This window comes from Pongo abelii, chromosome 1, assembly GCF_028885655.2.
Source record: "Pongo abelii isolate AG06213 chromosome 1, NHGRI_mPonAbe1-v2.0_pri, whole genome shotgun sequence".
Taxonomy (NCBI): Eukaryota; Metazoa; Chordata; class Mammalia; order Primates; family Hominidae; genus Pongo; species Pongo abelii.
Genome location: NC_071985.2, coordinates 71,412,962 through 71,432,321, shown reverse-complemented (window position 1 = coordinate 71,432,321; position 19,360 = coordinate 71,412,962). Strand labels below are relative to the sequence as shown.

General features: G+C 47.7%; 1 protein-coding gene and 1 long non-coding RNA gene across 10 annotated transcripts; one reads left to right on the top strand and one right to left on the bottom strand.

The window, feature by feature from the left end:
• Positions 1-8,264: 8,264 nt before the first annotated feature.
• On the bottom strand, positions 8,265-9,389 carry LOC129048694 (uncharacterized). Its single transcript, XR_008511238.1, has 2 exons — positions 8,995-9,389; positions 8,265-8,633 (listed from the first exon to the last, which is right to left on the bottom strand). It is a non-coding gene; the product is annotated as an uncharacterized LOC129048694 (long non-coding RNA).
• A 33-nt stretch (positions 9,390-9,422) lies between these two features.
• Positions 9,423-18,202, top strand: TEX35 (testis expressed 35). Of its 9 annotated transcripts, none has more exons than XM_024230803.2 (9): positions 9,423-9,580; positions 10,378-10,428; positions 11,051-11,119; positions 12,204-12,260; positions 12,964-13,023; positions 16,715-16,779; positions 17,016-17,217; positions 17,578-17,621; positions 18,029-18,202. In XM_024230803.2, the coding sequence occupies exons 1-9, from the start codon at positions 9,542-9,544 to the stop codon at positions 18,186-18,188; spliced, it is 747 nt and encodes a 248-aa protein (XP_024086571.2). In that variant the 5' UTR covers positions 9,423-9,541; the 3' UTR covers positions 18,189-18,202. The 9 variants fall into 9 exon arrangements, with proteins under 9 accessions (XP_024086571.2, XP_054380663.1, XP_054380696.1 ...); XM_054524688.1 differs by having other exon boundaries at positions 10,378-10,536; XM_054524721.1 differs by having other exon boundaries at positions 17,915-18,169.
• The last annotated feature ends 1,158 nt before the right edge of the window (positions 18,203-19,360 follow it).

Below are 19,360 nucleotides of genomic sequence, written 5' to 3'. Positions count from 1 at the left end.
TAGTGGCTTACGCCTGTAATCTCAGCACTTTGGGAGGCGGAGGCAGGCAGCTTGCCTGAGCTCAGGAGTTCAAGACCAGCCTGGGCAACATGGTGAAACACCATCTCTACTAAAATACAAAAAACTAGCCAGGTGTAGCGGCGTGCACCTGTAGTCCCAGCTAGTCGGGAGGCTGGGGCAGGAGAATTGCTTGAACCCGGGAGGCAGAGGCTGCAGTGAGCTGAAATCATGTCACCACACTCCAGCCTGGGTGACAGAGCGAGACTCTGTCTCCAAGAAACACACACACACACACACACACGCACACACACACATAAAATGCTTGCTCAAGCCACTGCCTTGTTTATGACAGTGGTTCCCGGTATCCCAGCAGGCAAACTATTGACTCTAAGGACCCACAAGGAAGAAGACTGGCAGGGCCACCGAAACACATTGAACCAGAGGATGCAGGCCCCAAGCTCCTCATCGGTTGCTCTTCAGCAGTGGGACAGATCAACATCTCTTTAAGCCTGAGACATCCATCCTTCCATGAGGAAATGGTGCCATGTGTCCCCGGCCCCTAAGCTGCTCTCCCATTTGGCATGAACCAAGCTGTGGAAACGGGCTGAGGGGCGGCAGGAGGCTGCAGAGGCGGGGCCAGGGGCTTCCCCAGGAGGGGCCATACATGGAGCTGGGGTTTGCACTCTTGAGAGGATGTCTGAGAGTGAGCTCAGGAGGGGCAGCTGCGGCTGAGGACTGCTCAAGGGAATCTGAAAAACGGGATATTCCATCCTGGAAAAAGGAGCTGGTGGGGGGGTAGGGTTTGGACAAATACCCTCATATTAGCCAGGTGCCAGGGGAGGAAGCACCACGAATGAGAGCAGGAGGAGGTGGGGCTTTTAGAATGTGTCCATTCCTATCACTGAGCTGAGAGAGAGAAACGTCCTTCTTGGAGACTTTGCCTTGGTATCAGGAGCCATGGGGCTGGGTGAACGGCAGGTCTCCAACAGAAACAAAGGGAGGAAGGGAGGAGCTGGCATCCCAATAGCCAGGGGACAGGATCTGAGTGGAGGGTCCTGGGAGCCCCGGAGCTCCTGCTGGGACTGCCTGAGAAGGAAGGTCAGGAGAGGAAGGTCCTGCAGTCCACCCAGTGGTCAGCTACCCTGAGGCTGGGCCGTGAGCGCCACAGCTGAGGGAGGAGATGCGCTCTGCTCAGGAGATGAAGTGACGGCTCAAGTGGGAGGCACGGTGGGACGTCCAGAGGAGAGGTAGGATGAAGGCTAGGTAAGGTTACTGCATCAGTGAGAGGAGTCTCACGGACGCCAGGCCAGCACTGCACAGTGTCCTTCCTGTGGACTTCTGTGGCTCCCATTTTCTTTTTGTTTTTTTTGGTTTTTGTTTGTTTGTTTGTTTTGTGTTTGAGACAGAGTCTCTGTTGCCCAGGCTGGAGTGTAGTGGTGCAATCTCAGCTCACTGCAACCTCCGCCTCCTGGTTCAAGCAATTATCCTGCCTCAGCCTCCTGAGTAGCTGGATTACAGGTGCCCGCCACCACGCCCAGCTAATTTTTGTATTTTTAGTAGAGATGGGGTTTTGCCATGTTGGCCAGGCTGGTCTCAAATTCATGACCTCAGGTGATCCACCCGCCTTGGCCTCCCAAAGTGCTGGGATTACAGGTGTGACCCACTGTGCCCTGCCAGCTCCCATTTTTCTGATTCTCTGAACACTGACAACTGAAGGAGACAATACTCAGAACCCAAGAGCTGCTGCATTTATGAATAGCCCATCATTTCCTGAGGCAGGAACGATAGGACCTCCAAAAACAAGAATATGTTAGCTGCCCAGACCCCCATGTGGTGAAATATCAGTCTGACACACACACAGCTCAGAGAACACCTTCTTGTTCAACATTCTTAGAGGATGTGTAGATTTCCGTCCAGTCCCAACTGCTGTGTGCAGTGACAAGGCCAGGCAAAAGTGCTTTTGGGCCAGTGGAGCAGACAGAGGGCTGATTTGGTATGCAGCATGCCCGCTGGGACAGGTGAGCATGGTCTCTGCTAGAAGAAAGAGCCATTTGATATGACAGGTGCACACTGCCTCCCAGGGCCCAGCATGGACAGGAGCTCCCCATGATGAGCGGAGGGGGTGTGCCGTCTTCAGAGGCTCAGGCAGGCGATGGTACTGGCAAAGCCTGGCATTCAGTGGCCCTGCCTGGCTCCTGCAGTGGATTCAGAGAAGCTAGGATTCAGAGGAGCTAGGATTTAGGGGAGCTAGGATTTAGAGGAGCTAGAGGATTTAGAGGAGTTATGATTTAGGGGAGATAGGATTTAGGGGAGCTAGGATTTAGAGGAGTTAGGATTTAGGGGAGCTAGGATTTAGGGGAGCTAGGGTATTGGGAAGCTCACCAGGCCAGGAATGAGGTCCAGATGAACATGGCAGAGACCCAGCCCCAGTAGCTGGGCTGTGCTCCTCCTCTGGGCTCCCTCAGTTCCCTGGGCCTACCGCAAGCATCACATTTACCATCTTGTGCTAAAATGGTCAAATGATGCCTCCGTGAGCCTCATGGATGGTGAGTTCCCAGGAGCCAGCACCATGTCTTAATTACCTGTGTGCCTTTGGTGCCTTGCAGAGTGCTCGACACATGGTAAATGCTCAGGAAGCCTGTGCTGAATGAACAGGGGAATGGGTGTGGTGTCACCTACATGTTGAACTAGAGCTGCTTGCTAAGAGCCAGCCTGGCCCAGAGCCTGGGCCTGCCAGCGAGCTGTGGGTCTGAGAGCCAGGCAGGCCCTGGGATCCGTGTTTCTCTGGCTGCGTTTCTCTGGATGATCATCATGGTCTTTCGAGGGATGAGGGCACAAGAAGGGGATCAATGGGGTTTAATCAATAATTAAATAAAAATAAATTCACATGTGTGTTTAGGGGATTTGGCAGATGAGTGCAGCTTGCTCTAGTGTTTGATTCAATCCAAGTTGTCTTTCCCTAGAGAGCAATTTTCACATATGTTGCCACCCAGAAGAGTAATGTCACTTATGCCTCTTCCTCAGCTTTAAGTCAGAGTCCAGGGTCCTAGAGGGTTCATCTTGAAGTGTTGGTTTGTCACGTGGCTCAAGAACACCTCAGAGTCCCATGTAGGGAGGAGCCGGAAGCGTCAGGAAGCAGGCTTTTGTTGGCTGCTCACTGCACGAGCAGGGCTGCTGGTGAAAGTGCACGCTGGGTGAGCAGACAAGACAAGGAGACCTGAACCCTCTGTGAGGAAAAGGCTGTCCCAGGTGTCTGGGTGCAGTAAAAGGTCTGATGTTTGACTGCAGAAAACCAGCCAAGTGAGAGCACTTGTGAAAAAAAATCATGAGAGGCTTAAATAGAAACACATCAGGCTTCCTTTTGCTCATGGCCACGAGTCGAAATTACCTACCCTGAGAATTCACGACATGGCACGAAGTAGACATCCTTGATGTTTGCATAGGAAGTGTCTTCATGGGTCACCAACCAGGAGTTACCTCTGCACACCTGGGCGTTCCCAAAGATCTACAATGACCAGGAACATGGGGCCAGCTCTGTCAGTTAGGTTCTCAGTTGCAAAGAGAATCCACGTTCAGCTGATTTAATTGTTGGAAGGACTAGAGAGTGAAGCTGGACTCAAAGCTTCCAGCAACAATGTTCGGAGCCACCTCGGAGATGGGCTGATTCAGGGAGCCGGCTCCCTCGCTCCACTCACAGAGGCAAACAGGATGCCTCTCAGGGGTTTCTTCAGGGCGTGACTCAGAGCTAAACACAACCCAATTTTATGTCCAGCATATCAACGTGGATCTGGATGTATATTGTTTAACTTTGTTAAACCTAAACTAAATTAAAGAAGAAAAATATTTTGGCATTAAATGCGAGAGGAACATAGAATCCATTGAATTCAAGTTCTAGAAAACCACACAGCCTGTTTATGAGCGTTCTACCAATGCTCTTTGCCAACAAAAGAACAAATCCAGAGCCCTGCATAGGGCTCAGTGATGTAACAAGAAGAAAGGAGCAAACCACCTTGGAAACTGCCTAATTCTTAGTCTTTAAATGCACCCAGATGCTCCCTACTCACCACTCAGTCACCCAGGAGAACCTCCCAGGCCGGCCACGTCTATGCTAGCATCAGTTCCCTTGCTTCTCTGATCTCCCCTGGGTCTTTCCACCGGAGCTCTCAGGATCTGCCTTTGGCTTCTCTGTTTGGAGACCCACTTAACCAGTTTTCTTGAGCACATCGACCTCAACTCTCTACGTGACTCTTGGCTTTACAAGTTCCCCTCACTTTTATCACCACCCCACAGCCCCAGGTAAGAGATGCTCTAGGCCAGTCACGGTGGCTCACGCCTATAATCCCAGCACTTTGGGAGGCCAAGGTGGGCGGATCACCTGAGGTCAGGAGTTCGAGACTAGCTTGGCCAACAGGGTAAAACCCCGCCTCTACTAAAAATACAAAAAAAAATTAGCCAGGCATAGTGGTGGGGTCCTGTAATCCTAGCTACTTGGGAGGTTGAGGCAGGAGAATAGCTTGAACCTGGCAAGTGGAAGTTGCAGTGAGTTGAGATCACACCACTGCACTCCAGCCTGGGTCAAAAGAGTGAAACTCTGTCTCAAATTAAAAAAAAAAAAAAAACGGAGAGATGCTGTGTCTCCAGCCCAGGCCCAAACCCCTACCAAGAGAAGAAGATTCAAACTTTCTGGGCCAATCTTCACATGGACTCAGCTCTGAGGCCCTAATGACCTCAGGGGCAGAACATTCAAGGGAAGGAGGTAAACCACATATAAAAGAGGCAATGGCCAGGCTGACCCAACCGGATGCCAACCAGCACTCAGTATCTCCAGGTTCTGAAAAACTTGGCTCAATCTGAGTCATTGCCATGTTTGGTGGGTGGGGCCCAGCATTTGGCATCTCCAGGCAGGAATAAAGTTCAGGTGGCTTCATGGGGCTGGACACAAACGTTCAGCTGAAGCAGGTTATGGATTCTCAGCCAAGAGGACAGCAGCAGGGCCCACCCCTCAGGAAGGGGCTGGCAAAGCTGAGGCAACTTGGTTGGGCCCCAGTGCTACTCAGAGGTCTTAGAACAGCAAGGGAAGTGTAGACCAGACCCACTTCTGTGCTGCAGGAAGGGAGAAGCCTGTGGTGGGGAGGGAGGTTTGCAGGGCCTTCCACAGAATGAGGCTGGGTTAAACTGGGACTGGGATAGACTGGAACTATTGCATTGGAAAGCCCTGGACAAACCAGATCATTATTCCAGTCTCTGTCTCAATGCTCCAGCCCACTGGCCATTCAGGTGACACAGAGGTGAGTCCCTAACCCTAATCCTAACTCTTCCAGTTCACATTTGCTAGGAGATTTCATTCCATTTGAGTGTCCAGTGTAGATTTCCTCTTTTTTTTTTTTTAATTAGACAGGGTCTCATTCTGTTGCCCAGGCTGGAGTGCAGTGGTGTGATCCTAGGTCACTGCAGCCTTGGCCTCCTGGGCTCAAGTGATCCTCCTACCTCAGCCTCTAAAGTAGCTGGGACCACAGGTGTGCACCATCACACCCAGCTACTGGCTTTATGGATTTTGGACCTTGTAAGCTACCTCCCTTTTACCCTAAGAGTGGAAGAACTTGAAATCAAGTTTTCTTATGAGGAGACTCATTAGAGTGGAATAAGGAAGATGAAATGTGTCAGGAAAGTATAGCGGAAATTAGCTGCCTGCCCCATAAGCCTGTCTCCTCTTATTGTTGGGAGAAACCTGGCCATATTTCCCAGCCTCTTTTGCAGTGAGATATGGCCTTGTGATTATATTCCAGCCAAAGGAATGTGAGTGGGAGAGACGAGGGCTATTCCCAGGACTAACCCAAGGAGCCCTCCCATCTGAGACGTTTCACTCTCCATGGACCCTGTGTGAAGCATAGTCCCCCAACAAGGCCAGCCCCAAGAGGCTACTGTGCCACTCAGTTTGATTGTTGCAGTGATGGATGGGAATTTGAAGCTGTCAGAGGTGGAGAGGAGGCTATTAGGGGAGGGAATTGCAACTGCAGAGCACCTTCCAGCAGGGAAGCTGAGAGAGACAGGCGTGAAATCATCACCGTACTCTATTTGGGTTCCATCCAAAGAGGGTAAAGGGAACCGGCTAAGTAAGGAGGCCTCAGGAGCCCTGTTTGGCAGGAACAGGGAGAGCCTCTGCTGGCTGGCAGTGTTGGCTTTATCTCACACGGCAGGTGCCCTGTGATGGTTGGTTGTGGGAAGAGTAGCAGGTTCCCCCGGGTCTCAGGAGGCCCTGGCAAGCATGTGCCTGTCACGGTGAACTTACAGAGGAGAAGATCCTTCCACAATACATTTGCTCAGACTTTTCACTTGTCATTGGCTGTATTGAAATAGCTGGAGATTTACAATGATCTCTTCAGACTGTTATGTTTTGTTGCTGAAATAGAGGTACCGGGAAGTTCATATGATAAAAACTGGATATACATTTTCCAAAGAAACAACATAATACGATTATGATTCTAGCCAAGGTCTGATACACTATGATAAAAATGATCAGAAATTGCATAGTAATCAGTGTGCCAGTGGTAAAAGCTATCTCTACCCTGCACGGAGTAAAGCTTTCCAAGGTGTCTATAAATCAGTCAAGTAGGATGACACAGGAATCAATCATGTGAGATCTCTAAAAATGTCATGTAAGAGGTTCTCTTGGGGCTGTGAGCCAGAGATCATCTCTGGCTGAGGGCAGCCACCCAGATACTGCAGTCTGTTGGGATGTAAACAGCCAGGGCATCCTAAGTGTGAGTCGTCTAGGTCACATGTATTGAGCCGTGTCTGTTTGAGTTTGACTGGACAGCAAAGCCTGTGGGATTCTGGGTCTTTGTGAAACATTCTATCCTAATCAAAGGACTTTAGAACATTGGGCTCCCAGTGGTCAAATAGGCCCCTCGGCACACATGACGTTCTCTTCGTGTTCTCTGGGCCTTGACGCGGGGAGTGGCTGAGCCTGGACCTCATCATGGGCCAGACCCAGAATCACAAGAGGCCGAACTCAGAGGCTTAAGACCATTTTAAAATTCCCCCCGACCCCAGCCTCCCCACACAACACTGTATCCATAAAACTGAAAAAAAAGCAGGACCCTTGTAAAGAAAATGAAACCCAAATGATATCAACTTGGAGAACAGAGACAGGTGGCTGCTTCTTTCTGTCTGTTGTGAATATTCCTTTTTCCCCAAACTCCGATGGAGCAGCAGTGGGCTCTATGCTGCTTGCCCTGGTACAGATGGGGTACCCTGGTACAGATTGCTCTGAAGGGGGATTAGGAAAAGCGTGTCTGGCATTCTTCAAGTAAGAACGTCCTATGGCTTACCTAGAACAAAGTCACACCACAGCAATACCAACACTGCAACACTGCTTCAACCTCATTTCTCTTGCAGGTGCAAAAGCTTCTTAAAAGAATATGAGAATCATTACTCAGACTGGGCATGGTGGCTCATGCTTGCAATCCTAGCACTCTAGGAGGCCGAGGTGGGAGGATCCCTTGAGCTCAGGAGTTGGAGATCAGCCTGGGCAACATAGTGAGATCTTGTCTCCACAAAAAAATTTTAAAAATTAGCTGGGAGTGGGGTGACGCATGCCTGTGGTCCCAGCTACACAGGATGCTGAGGCAGGAGAATTGCTTGAGTCCAGGAGTTCGAGACTGCAATGATCCATGATCATACCACTGCACTCCAGCCTGGGAGAAAGAGCAAGATCCTGTCTCTTCATAAATAAATAATCATTATTCAGGTTCGCCACATGGAATCCCCCAGCCCCGCCAGAATATATTGATAAAACGATGTGTACAATGTTTGAGAATGTGAATAGTAAACGCTGTGAGAAGGCACAAGCCCAGAGCTGTGGCTCTGTAGTTAAAATTCTGCCGAAGTGATAATACCATGTATACTTGTGTATATATATACATAGAAAATTTTTTACTTTATAATGCGGCTTTGCATTGAGACCCTGATTTCTCTTAGACCTTCTTTCCTAATAGATAGGCCAGTGGGCTCATGTGCTATGCTTGGCTAGAAGGCAGCTTATTTAACAACTGCTCAGCCAAGCAAGGGAAGTTCTGCTGCAGGTCCAGGAGGCCCCCAAGCCAAAATTAGCAGAAGGAGGTGGGGCGCATTTTCACGGGGCTGGTGGATGTTGAGATGGAGTCAGTTGTTTTCACAGTAATTCCTTTGGAGGAAGGGCATTCCTGCCACGAGGCCATCAGATCTGAGAGGGCTGAATTAAATGGTCCAAGGAAACTTAAAAGTTCCAGCCTCTCATTTATAAGTGGGGAAAGTGAGGCCTGGGAAGCTGGTGACCACCCCCAACTCCCTCTCATTCCCCTGATGCAGTGGCAGACACATTCTCCTGTGGCTACAGTGGAGTAAGACCCACAGCGGTCACCAGTGTCGGGGCTGGGAAATCACCCCAAGGAAATGCATCAGAAGTGCTGCAGGTGGCTCCAGAAGTTCCAGCGGCCTCCAGGAAGGATAGTCCCAAGCAGGTGTGTGAAACAGGAGGGTGAATGTGATCGGTAGTGGCCTGTGTGGGGATGTCATTCATATGCAATTTGCATTAGTTCCTGTACTCCTGTGCTGTCTGTCCTCAGATGTCCATGCTGGCCTTTTCTGTGCAACTAGCAGTTGAAATGAGAGGGAAGAAGGAAGTGAATGCCCAGTGATAAGAGGAAAAGAGAAATCAATTTCACCAACCCAGATCCCCAATGATTTTTTATCCCATGGGGTGCCATGTTCCTCTGACTGTCTACTTTAGCACAAACTATGGCTACCCTCAGAATGGCCTTTTCTTTAGTATTCTTCTTTATTTGCCCCAAAAGCTTCTTATCTTTAGCTTCTTGTCCCAACCCTCTTCCAGGATGATAGAAGAACTAGGAAAAGAGAATTTTTAGGTGGGCAGGGGTCTGGGGGTGGTTGTGGGACAGGGGCGTGTGAGGTCAGAGGCATCAGAAGCCATCCTGCTGAGATTGGCTACCCCACCTCATACAGAGTAACCCAGGTTAAGTAAGACGGTGCATGCACGTTGAACCAGAGAGACTTCATGGCATCCTCCAACCCAAGGTGGCTTCCAGACCGAGGTGGGGTCCATTCACGTGAGGAGTGCACAGCAGAGGACATGGGCTGTGTGCTCAGAGGAGGAGCTGGCTGTCCCTGGAGGATGTCCCTCTGAGTCAGTAGGTGAGTCCTGCTGCAAAAGGAGCCACTGCTTCTGATGTGTGCCTTGCACTTCGGCCGTAGCAGGCCATGATCCTCCTCAGTGTGGACTTTCCTTCTGTTGCAAGAGGGAGGCCTGGTGGGACTCTGAAACCTGGCCTGAGCCCCTCATCTCAGTGGCCGAAGCCCCCCAGGCCTGAAGCTGTGGTGACACTCTGGACCACCATGTGGGTCCTGGCATTGTGACCTCAGCTGTTCCGTACACAAAGAGGTGGTCACCCTGCCCTCATCTTGACCTGTAAGTTGCCTAGGACAGTGGCCTGGTCCTGGGGGCTGTTGTGGGGAGTTGAAGAACACCCTGGCCTCCTCCATCATGTCGGCCAAGAGGGCAGAATTGAAGAAAACACATCTGGTAAAAGAGAAACATTGCTGGACAGTGTGGGTCCTCTCTGAGCTCCTACTGAATGGAGATGGCGGCGGGGCAGGGGATACAGAGAACGCTCCCATGAATCTCTGGTTTTTCTTTCTCTGTTCTGAGCATAAAGCAGCCTCTCAGTTTGGAAGGGGTGTGAGATTAATCCCTGGCCTTGGGGTGGGAAGGAAAGAGGCTTCTGCTGCCTCCCTCTGGGGATGAGGAGCACTGCAGAGGGAGCACTCCTCACTCCAAGACCACTCATGGTTCCATGGCCCATGCCAGGCCTGCCAGGCCCGCATCTAACCAGCAGGGCTAAGGCTCAGACTAACCTTATTAGATAAATATAATCATCACCTCGATTTTATAGATGAGGAAATGGGGGCTCAGAGAGGCTAAGCAACTCACCCAAAATGACAGAGCTAGTAGAGAGGTCAGCTGAGATTAGAGTGCAAATCTGCCTATGGCCAAAGCCCTTGCTCTGGAACAACACTTCCAGGGCTTGCTTCTAGTTATCCTAAAGTGCTTTCTCCACGCTGGCCCCTCCAGCAGGGAGAGGGCTGCCTGCCAAATAGGCAGACACACGCCCATAGGAAGAGGACAGCACGACAAGATGTGAGTTGTCAGGAATCGGATCTGGGTGCTGCGGGGTCTGTGAGCCTGAGCTCAAGCCAGTTGGACAGGCAGTGTTGCATGGTTGTCGGGGGTGGGGGGCAGGGTTCCCGTGCAAGGGCCAGATGTTCTCCTCCCCAATCCTGATGCCTGCCAGCCTGAATCCCAGCCTCCTCTTTTTGCAGAGCAAGAACTACAAGGCAGTTTGCCTGGAATTGAAGCCAGAGCTGACCAAAGTAAGAAGCTCTTTTGAGGCCATGCCAGCAGCCAGGCCTGAGATCCATGGTGAAGTGACATGGAGTCAGGGGTCATTTGCTGATCCTAGTGGCCAAGATTTGTCCCAGGTGCTAGGGGATGCACTGAGAGTTCTTGCTCTCATAGAACTTCACACTGTAACCAATAAGATACATAAACGAACAAGGACTCATTCAGCAGTGTTACCTGCTCTGCTGGGAATCAAGACAGGGAGACATGGCTGAGTGGCTGCCGTAGAGTGGTTGGTAGGGAAAGGCCTTCCTTTGAGCTGAGAGCTGAAGGACAAGACTCTGGCCTTGCAAAGGCAGAGTAAGAGCCGTCTAGGCAGAGGAGGCAGCATGCACTGAGGCCCAAGGTGGGAATGAGCCTGGCTGTTCAAGGGACAAAAGGAGCTGAGGCCCCGCGGGCCAGCAGGGGAGTGGAACGAGATGAGCTGAAAGAGAGAGGAGGATAGAGGAACCTTCTGCACAGGTGGGGCCACCAGGTTTCCTCTTGCCCTAGCCCTACGGGAGGAACAGAAACACAGGGGGATATCTTCTGCCTCTGCACTTCCGCCTCCCATCTGCAATTCCCAAAAGTCTGTGTTCCTGTTTCAATCCACAGACATTTGATTACAAAGCAGTTAAACAAGAAGGGCGGTTTACCAAAGCAGGAGTGACACAGGACCTAAAGGTGAGTGCGTGAACTCAGAGGCATGTCTATATTCCAAACCACTTGAGTGTAAGTTTTCCCCAAATCCTCAGTGCCTGTTTCCTAAATACAAGAATATCCTCTTACATAGACACAGTGCAATTATCAAAATCCAGAAGTTAACACACAGACAACACTCATCTATAGCCCTTGTTCTAATTTCACCAGTTGTCCCACGCATGTATTTCATAACAACAGAAAGGAGACGTTTTCTGGTCTAGGGTCTGATCCAGGATCACACATTGCCTCGAATTACCAGGTGTCTTTTCTATAATCTGGAACAGAACAGTTCTTTGTCTTTGGGGACACTGACTTTTATTTATTTTTATTTTATTTTTTGAGACAAGGTCTCCCTCTGTCGCCCAGGCTGGAGTGCAGTGGCATGATCTAGGCTCACTGCAACCTCCAACTCCCAGGTTCGAGCAATTCTCCTGCCTCAGCCTCCCGAGTATCTGGGACTATAGGCACGCACCACCACGCCCGGCTAATTTTTGTATTTTTAGTAGACACAGGCTTTCAACATATTGGTTTCGAACTCCTGACCTCAGCTGATCTGTCCGCCTTGGCCTCCCGAAGTGCTGGGATTACAGGTTTGAGCCACTGCACCTGGTCTGGGGACATTGTCATTTTTACAGATTACAGATCACTTATGTTGTGGGATAACCCTCAGTTTGGCTTTGACTGTTGGATTCCTCATGATGAGATTCAGGCTGTGCATTTTTTGGCAGAGACACATGATACCTATAGGTCCCACTATCTTATAGTCTTTTTAAAACATTAATTAACTAATTAATTTTGAGGTGGGAGCGTCTCGTTATGTTGCCCAAACTGGTTTCAAACTCCTTGTTTCAAGCGATCCTCCCGCCTTGGCCTCCGGAAATGCTGGGATTACAGGTGTGAGCCAGTGCATCTGGTCTATCCTATTGTCTCAACAACATCCTTTCTTTCCTCCCTATTGGAAGCTTTTCTGACAGTGCCCCAGGATCTTTCCTTTCCTCCTGTTGATGGTTTCCCCTCCATCCTAGATATTTCTTTCCTCCTTCTCTTCTCCATTTTATTTCCTCAGAATGAACTCAGGGAAGTGAGAGAAGAGCTCAAGGAGAAAATGGAGGAAATAAAACAGGTAACAAGATGAGGCCTTCCATATCATGGAGGAAAAGTGTAGCTTCAGGAAAAATGCAGTCCTTAACTTTGAATAGTGAAGGAAAGCAGGAATTGCATGGAAAAATGTAACTCAGTCCTAATACCCAGAGCGCTTCAGTATTAGGTTATTCACTTCTTACTTGTTTGATGCCTAAACCCAGTTTTTGAGTGACTGAGGACTCCCTAAAGTGTCTCTTTGATAAGGGTGGGTGATGTCACCTTAGTGATGAAGCTGAGTGAGAGGGGCTGATTTGGAATTTGAATTTAGGGGAAGTTAGGGACCAACCTCATCTTCCTTATTCGCCTCCCCTGAGCAAGTTGCAAAGCAGGAACCCTCTCATTTTTATGATACAACCAACCAACCAACCACCTGTAGCATCCTTAGGAAAAAAGCGAATAATCAAGCAAGAAAGTGTAATTGAAGCTGTGGTCCAAGCTCTACATGCAGCCTTGAAGTAGCCAGATCTAAGCTGTGCCAAGGCTGGTGGTGGTGGTGACTTGATGGTGCTTGCACCCTAGTCCCTTCACAGACTCCTTGAGAAGAAAGTGGCTCTAACAGGCCATTATTAGTCCATGCCAGAGGAGCAGCTGCTGCTCTTTGCTTAAAATGGCTGAAAGACGCCACAACTAACCTCAATAACATGCTCTGTGCTTTGTCAAGCCATGCCTTTCTTCCTTGTTAGATAAAGGAACTAATGGACAAGGATTTTGATAAACTTCACGAATTTGTGGAAATTATGAAGGTAAGCATTACTTGAGTGCCTTCCATGGGCCAGTACCATACTGGAAACTGTGGAAGAGACACCAGCAGACCCTGCCCTCTAGGAGCTTATTATCTACTAGTAGTCCCATATTCCGTTGCAAGAAAGAATTGCAAGCCAAATAATTAATTCGTTGTTTGCTAGTTAGGGGCTTAGAGGCGTAAGAAATGAATGCGGGTTGGAGTCAACAGCGAAGTCCTTACAGAGAAAGTGAGTCTCAAGTAGAGTCTTGAAGGCTGCATCGGAAGCTTAATGCAAATCTCATCAAGAGCCCAGTAAGATTCTTTTTTAACTCAAAAAATTACTAGGATGATCTAGATTCTAGAGCAGTGATTGACAACATGTGATGTGTTTCAGAATTGCCTGGAACACTAATAAAACAGAGCCTGGGCTCATGTTCAGATGGTGCTGGGTCCTTGTAGTTTAGACAAGTTCCCAGGGGAAAGACTGAGAAGCATAAACTGGCAAAAGCAAATAGGTACCCATTTTTCAAGAGTTGTAAGGGGACACCAGCCTTACCAGATATTAAAATTCACAATAAAAACAAAGTTATTAAATCAGCCCAAGGATAACCAAACACATGAATGAAATGGGATAGATAACGCCTCAACAGCCTCTCTGCCTGGGATGTAATGAGAATCAGTTGTGAGAATTTTAAAACTCCATTTACTTAGACCCTTTCCCAGAGGAACTGAATAAAAATCTCCAGGGTGGGCCAGAGTTGCTTAAAACTCCGTTTTGATTCAGATGCTTGCCTGTGGATGAGAACCGGGTCCTAAACACTTTAGCAGCAGTTAGTAACCCTGGCTGCACATTAGAATCACCTGGAAAGCCTTTCCCCTACGCCCTCCCCATCCAGGCTATACCTCATAATGATTAAGTCAGAAGCTCTTAGAATGAGGTCCAGACGCCAGTGGTTTTTAGTTGCCCAGGTGATTCCAGTGTATACTCAAGGTTGAGAGTCACAGCTCTATAGAATTTACAGTATGATAAAGGTGATTTTTTGATGTCAGTGAGAAGCAAAGGATTAGGTAGTAATATTAGAAACATTGCTTGACTATATGAAGAAAAAACTTAAGCCAGTTAACACTGTAAAGTTAAATAGTCTATGAAGTGATTTTAAATAATAAAAACCAATAAGAAATGTTAAGTAAATATGTAAATAGAAGTTCTAAATATAAATACAATGGAAGAAATTACAAAGCAAATATGGATAACTATGTAAGATTTTTTTAAAAGAATTATGACAGAAAAATCACTTACATTTACAGAATTAAAAAAACAGTTTGGGGGAACATTTTCCCACAAATATAAGCACAGAAAAAAGGTTTTTATCCATAACATATAAAGTTCACATAAATCAATAAGAACTAAGTAGGAAAATAGACAAGAGTGTGAACAGATAATCCACAGAAGAGAATATAACTAAAAAGCAATAAACATATTAACAAAGGCCTGACCTCATAATTAAATACATGCAAATGAACAATCAATTATTGTTACACTCAAGCAAAATTTTAATTTATGACAATTATAGTATAAGACATAAATGCCCTTATACTGTTAATTAGAGTGCAAATTTGTACAAAACTGGAACATTGTTAGACAATAGATATAAAAAATCAACCTTTTGATTTATCAATTTCACTTCTCAGAATTTAACCTATGACAATAATCAGAAACGCTATCATGGGTATACATAAAAAGATGTTCATGACAGGATTATTTGTAATAATAAAGATTTGGAAACAACTCAATTTTCAACAGTAGGGGAATGGCCAAATAAATTATGAAATGTTTATATAATAAAAGTTAGGAACTATTAAAGACAATGTTTAGAAAGAATATTTATAATAAGAACTAAAAAAGCAAGATACAAGTAATATACATAGGCTGATCTCAGCTAGGTTAAAAAAAATAAGTAAATATATAGAAAAAAGACTGGGAAGAAATATACCAAAGGGGTTCATAGCAGTTATTTCTGGATGAGAATATTCATACTTTTATATCCCTCTGTATTGTCCAAATTTTCTACAAAGGGCATGCATTAATTATTTCTCTGTTAAAATCCAAACAAAGTAAGTGTTTTGTTGGTGGGGAGGCTGGGTATGGAAAGGCACAAAGGTGGCGATTTCAGGCAGGGGAACAGCTTGAGCAGGGCAGGAGGCAGGAGGAGCATGTTGTGTATGGTGGTCAGCACGGGGATCAGTCATGAAGTGGGACCACTGGGGGAAACTGTGAGGGAAAAAAAAAAAAATGAATGGGCACAAAGGCTGTAGGTAATGATGGCTTTTGAAAGACATGCAGATGAGCTAGGACTTGGTTCTGTGAGCAGCAAAAGGCCTCTGGAGATTCTTAATCAAAGAACATTCTGGGAGGAGCACTTCAAAAAGCTTAGCCCGGCAGGTGTTTGTTTGCAAGGCGGCCTGGGTGGGGCCCAGGGAGCAGGTGGAGATGTCTGGCAGCAGGAACACCACAGCTGGACCAGGTGTAGGGAAAGAAGGAAAAGATAAATCTGAAAGATGCACTGAAGGAAAAATAACAGTTCCTGGCGACTGATTCAATATGGAGACTGAAGTCTTGAGAGGCAAGCGTCCGTGATGACACCAGATTTTAATCTGGATGACTAAAAGAAAGTGGTGACAATGACAGTGACAGTGGGGAGATTGAGCTAGCTTGAGAAAATGAAATTAGTTTGGAACATGATGATTTTGAAGGGGTACATGTTGGTGAAACATGTAAGAATATGGGACATTTTGACTCTGATGTTTTGGACCTAGGGGACATTGACTTCAAGGATATTTTGAGTCTATAAATACAAATATTTTATTCAAATTTGTACTAACATTTAAAAATGCTTTTCAAGAAGGTATTTTATGAAATCATCTCTATGCAGACAGTGTAATTTCTTGATCAATTTTCTATAGTACATCAATTAAACTGTTACCAAATCTTTCATTTTTAATGAAAATTATTTTATTGGAATAAATTGTTTTTATTTCTATTTTATGACAACCCAAACCTGTTTTTCTCTGTAACAAATACTGTCAGTTTTAGCTTCTACCATCTTAGAATTTTTCTCATGTCCACTATTTCCATTCAGTTTACCCAGGTCACATTTTATAGATCAAAACTTTGTCAAGATTTTATTATTCTTTCTGTTCTGAGTGAATAATACATGTGATGTATCCCTTTAGCTGCTGTCAGTTTTACTCGTTGTTGACTATCTTTGCCAGGAATTAGGTAAAAGATGAAGCAAACACAAATACGCAGGATCTGGGTGCATGGCAAGGGTCAAAACATTGCAGTCAAAGTGTCTTTGGGGCCACAAGATTGGTCTTCTTGGTTCCATCATTTTATAGGCATCAAACCAAGGCAAGCATTGGTTTTATCCGAAGTGTGAGATCAGGTAAAACAGTAGCTGGCCTCTGGCTCACCTAGAGACTTCGGAAAAGTCCCCTAATGTCTCTGCCTGTGCTTTCGTCTCATTGGGGAAGGGGGATGAGGAAGGGGAGAAGCTGCACATGTCACGGACACTCCAAAAGCCGCCTTACCCAAGTCTAGCAAGGATTCTTGAGGAAGTAAGATGCAGAATGGTTTGCAGAGAGGCAGGAGGAAGGGATTTCCAAAGTCCTTCAAAATGAAGATGCTAGTTCTGAATTCTCTCTTGAAGGAAATGCAGAAAGATATGGATGAGAAGATGGACATTTTAATAAATACACAGAAGAACAATAAGCTGTAAGTGTAACTTGCACTCGTCTCTCCTCATCCCTAAAGGGTCTCCTCCCTTCCCTTTGTTGGATCCCTTTGGGGTTCAGAGGACACCCAGACTCTTGGAGGGGTTGTCTTTTCTCCTGCTGCCCCTGTGACTTGGAGTCAAGGCCTTCCGCAGCCACCCGTGTACTGGGTATCTCCTTGTCATGCTGGAAAATGTCTCCCCAACTCTCTGCCCCTTCCTGGCCCTCCTCCCCCAGTCCCCTTAGAAGAGCACCAAAGGAGCAGCAGGAACTCAGGCTGATGGGAAAGACTCACAGAGAACCACAGCTCAGGCCCAAGAAAATGGATGGAGCCGGTGGAGTCAATGGAGCACCCTGTGCTCTTCACAAGAAGACGATGGCACCACAAAAAACAAAACAGGGCTCACTGGATCCCCTTCATCACTGTGGGACCTGCTGCGTAAGTGAAGCCCTGCCCGAGCCCAGCACTGGTGCCAGATCCCTGGCTCCTGCTCCCTGGTGACTTTCCCGAGCTTGTGCTGTATCATAGTGAAAGGACAGGTCCGCCCGCTGCTGACTTCCGGGTGCCGCCCGAGCCTGCGCCCTCCCTGACCTGCCTTGCCTTCTAGGCCTGTTAGGCCTGTGGAGCCAGCCTCCTTAGCTGTGACCATGCAGGACTTGACCACGGATGCGCCTACCCGCCAGCTCCACCCTCTTATTCTGTCCTTCCCTTTAGCAAGGGCAGATGAGGTGCCTAGCAGGCTGCCCTTCTTGGACCAGGGGAAATTGATCTTTCTTGTGCCGTTTCTGTCCTCTGCAGGAGAAATGTTTGTTGTGTGCTCTAAAGAACAACTGCAATCAGGGGTAGGTAGATCCATACAAGATGTGCCTTGTCTCAGTCGGGTGCCTTGTTGTCCCCAAGGCCATGTGCTCCCAGCCACATTCACATCACACTCCTCCTGAGGTTGTGCAGGGAGTAGGGACTCTTAGCAGACGCTGCCACCCAGCATGCTCAGTCATAGAGGATGTGGCACCAGGAAGGAGGACTTGGGTCACCCAGCCTAGAGGCTGCTGCCCGGGGCTCCCACGGTGGAGAGGGTGCACCACCAGCGGCGGAACTGACCTTGCCTCAGGTCCTGCCCTTTCTCCCCATCCAGCGGGAAATATTCACACCAGGTCTGGGCACCCTTTTCACCCTTGGCTTCTGGAGCTGCCTTCTGATTTATCTGTACCTCAACCCCGGTGACATCGAACATGTGTTTCCAACCTAGCGCAGCTGCAGAACCTACCAGCAGTTCCGGTTCATCACCTCCCAGCTCCTTAAGATGCACAGTCAGGGCTTCTTGTCCTGTTAAATACCACCCCAACCCCAGGCCTCCATTGGAGATTAAAAACCTTCATTCAAAGCCAAAGGGGATGTCATGGTTTTGAGTACCAGTCCAAAACTTGAGTGTGTGGAGGTCAATTCTTTTTGGTTCTATATCAGTGTATTTCAGACTCCAACCCTTCCCCCTGCTTCCTGATGGATTGGTGGGAAATTCCATCTTAGTCATCTTAGGGTGCTCCCAACCACCACCTCCCTCCATTCCACCTGGGTCTGCAAAGTTCCCAGGTCAGAGCATGGGGAGGGCCCCTGATGATAGTGGACGTCAGTCTGTGTGGTCTCAGGAGAGACCCTGCTGCCTGGCCCACCCGCTCCCGCCACATAATCAGCTTCCACCTGTGCATGGGGCCAGGGTGTCTTGGGTGATGCAGGGAACCCCTCAGCCTCGAGTTCTGCCTGCACCGCACCCCTCTGAGGTCTTGTCACCAAGCAGGACTCAGGTCCCTGCTGCTCATAGGAACTGGGTGGCTTTCTTGGGTTCTGGGGATCTACCCTTCTCACCCCCTTGAAGGTTTCCTCTCCCTCCCTCCACCCCAAAGGGAACATTCCTACAGAGGCCTCAGGCCTTTACAAAGGTGGAGAGGAGCCAGTGACCACCCAGCCTTCTGTGGGCCACGCTGTGCCTGCCCTGAAGTCCCAGACTGAGGGAAGGTGAAGCTTAACTGCCAGCTTGAAATGAGAGTAAAGAAGATACAGAGCAAACAGTGTTTCAGAAACTGTCCTGCCCTGGGTGTGATTCTTTGGCTTCAATTTGAAGGAGGAATGATGGGATTTCATATTTTATTTCACACCAGTTCCTCCTTGTTTCATCTCTTTGCTAAGCTGGCTGCTTCTACCATCTAATAAATAATTGGCCAAGTTTTTTTTTTTTTTTGGAATTTTATTATTATGGTGAATTTTGTGGGTTCATAGTAGGTGTATATATTTATGGGGGACATGAGATGTTTTGACAAATGTATGGAAGGTGAAATAAGCATGCCATGGAGAATGGGGCATCCATCCCTTCAAGCATTTATCCTTTGAGTTACAAACAATCCAATTACGCTCTAAGTTATTTGAAAACATACAGTTATTGACTGTAGTCATCCTGTTGTGCTATCAAATAGTAGGTCTTATTTATTCTATTTTTTGTACCCCTTAACCATCCCTACCGGCCCCCAAGCCCCCGACTACCCTTCCCAGCTGTGGTAACTATCCTTCTACTCTATATCCATGAGTT

What these genes read in the sequence shown, in the direction of transcription:
- TEX35 (XM_054524688.1), top strand. Translation starts at nt 9,542, where the DNA reads ATGTCGGCCAAGAGGGCAGAATTGAAGAAAACACATCTG. An exon ending in AAATGGAGGAAATAAAACAG is followed by an intron (nt 12,261 to 12,963) that starts GTAACAAGATGA and finishes CTTCCTTGTTAG; the next exon opens with ATAAAGGAACTAATGGACAA. An exon ending in ACACAGAAGAACAATAAGCT is followed by an intron (nt 16,780 to 17,015) that starts GTAAGTGTAACT and finishes CTCCTCCCCCAG; the next exon opens with TCCCCTTAGAAGAGCACCAA.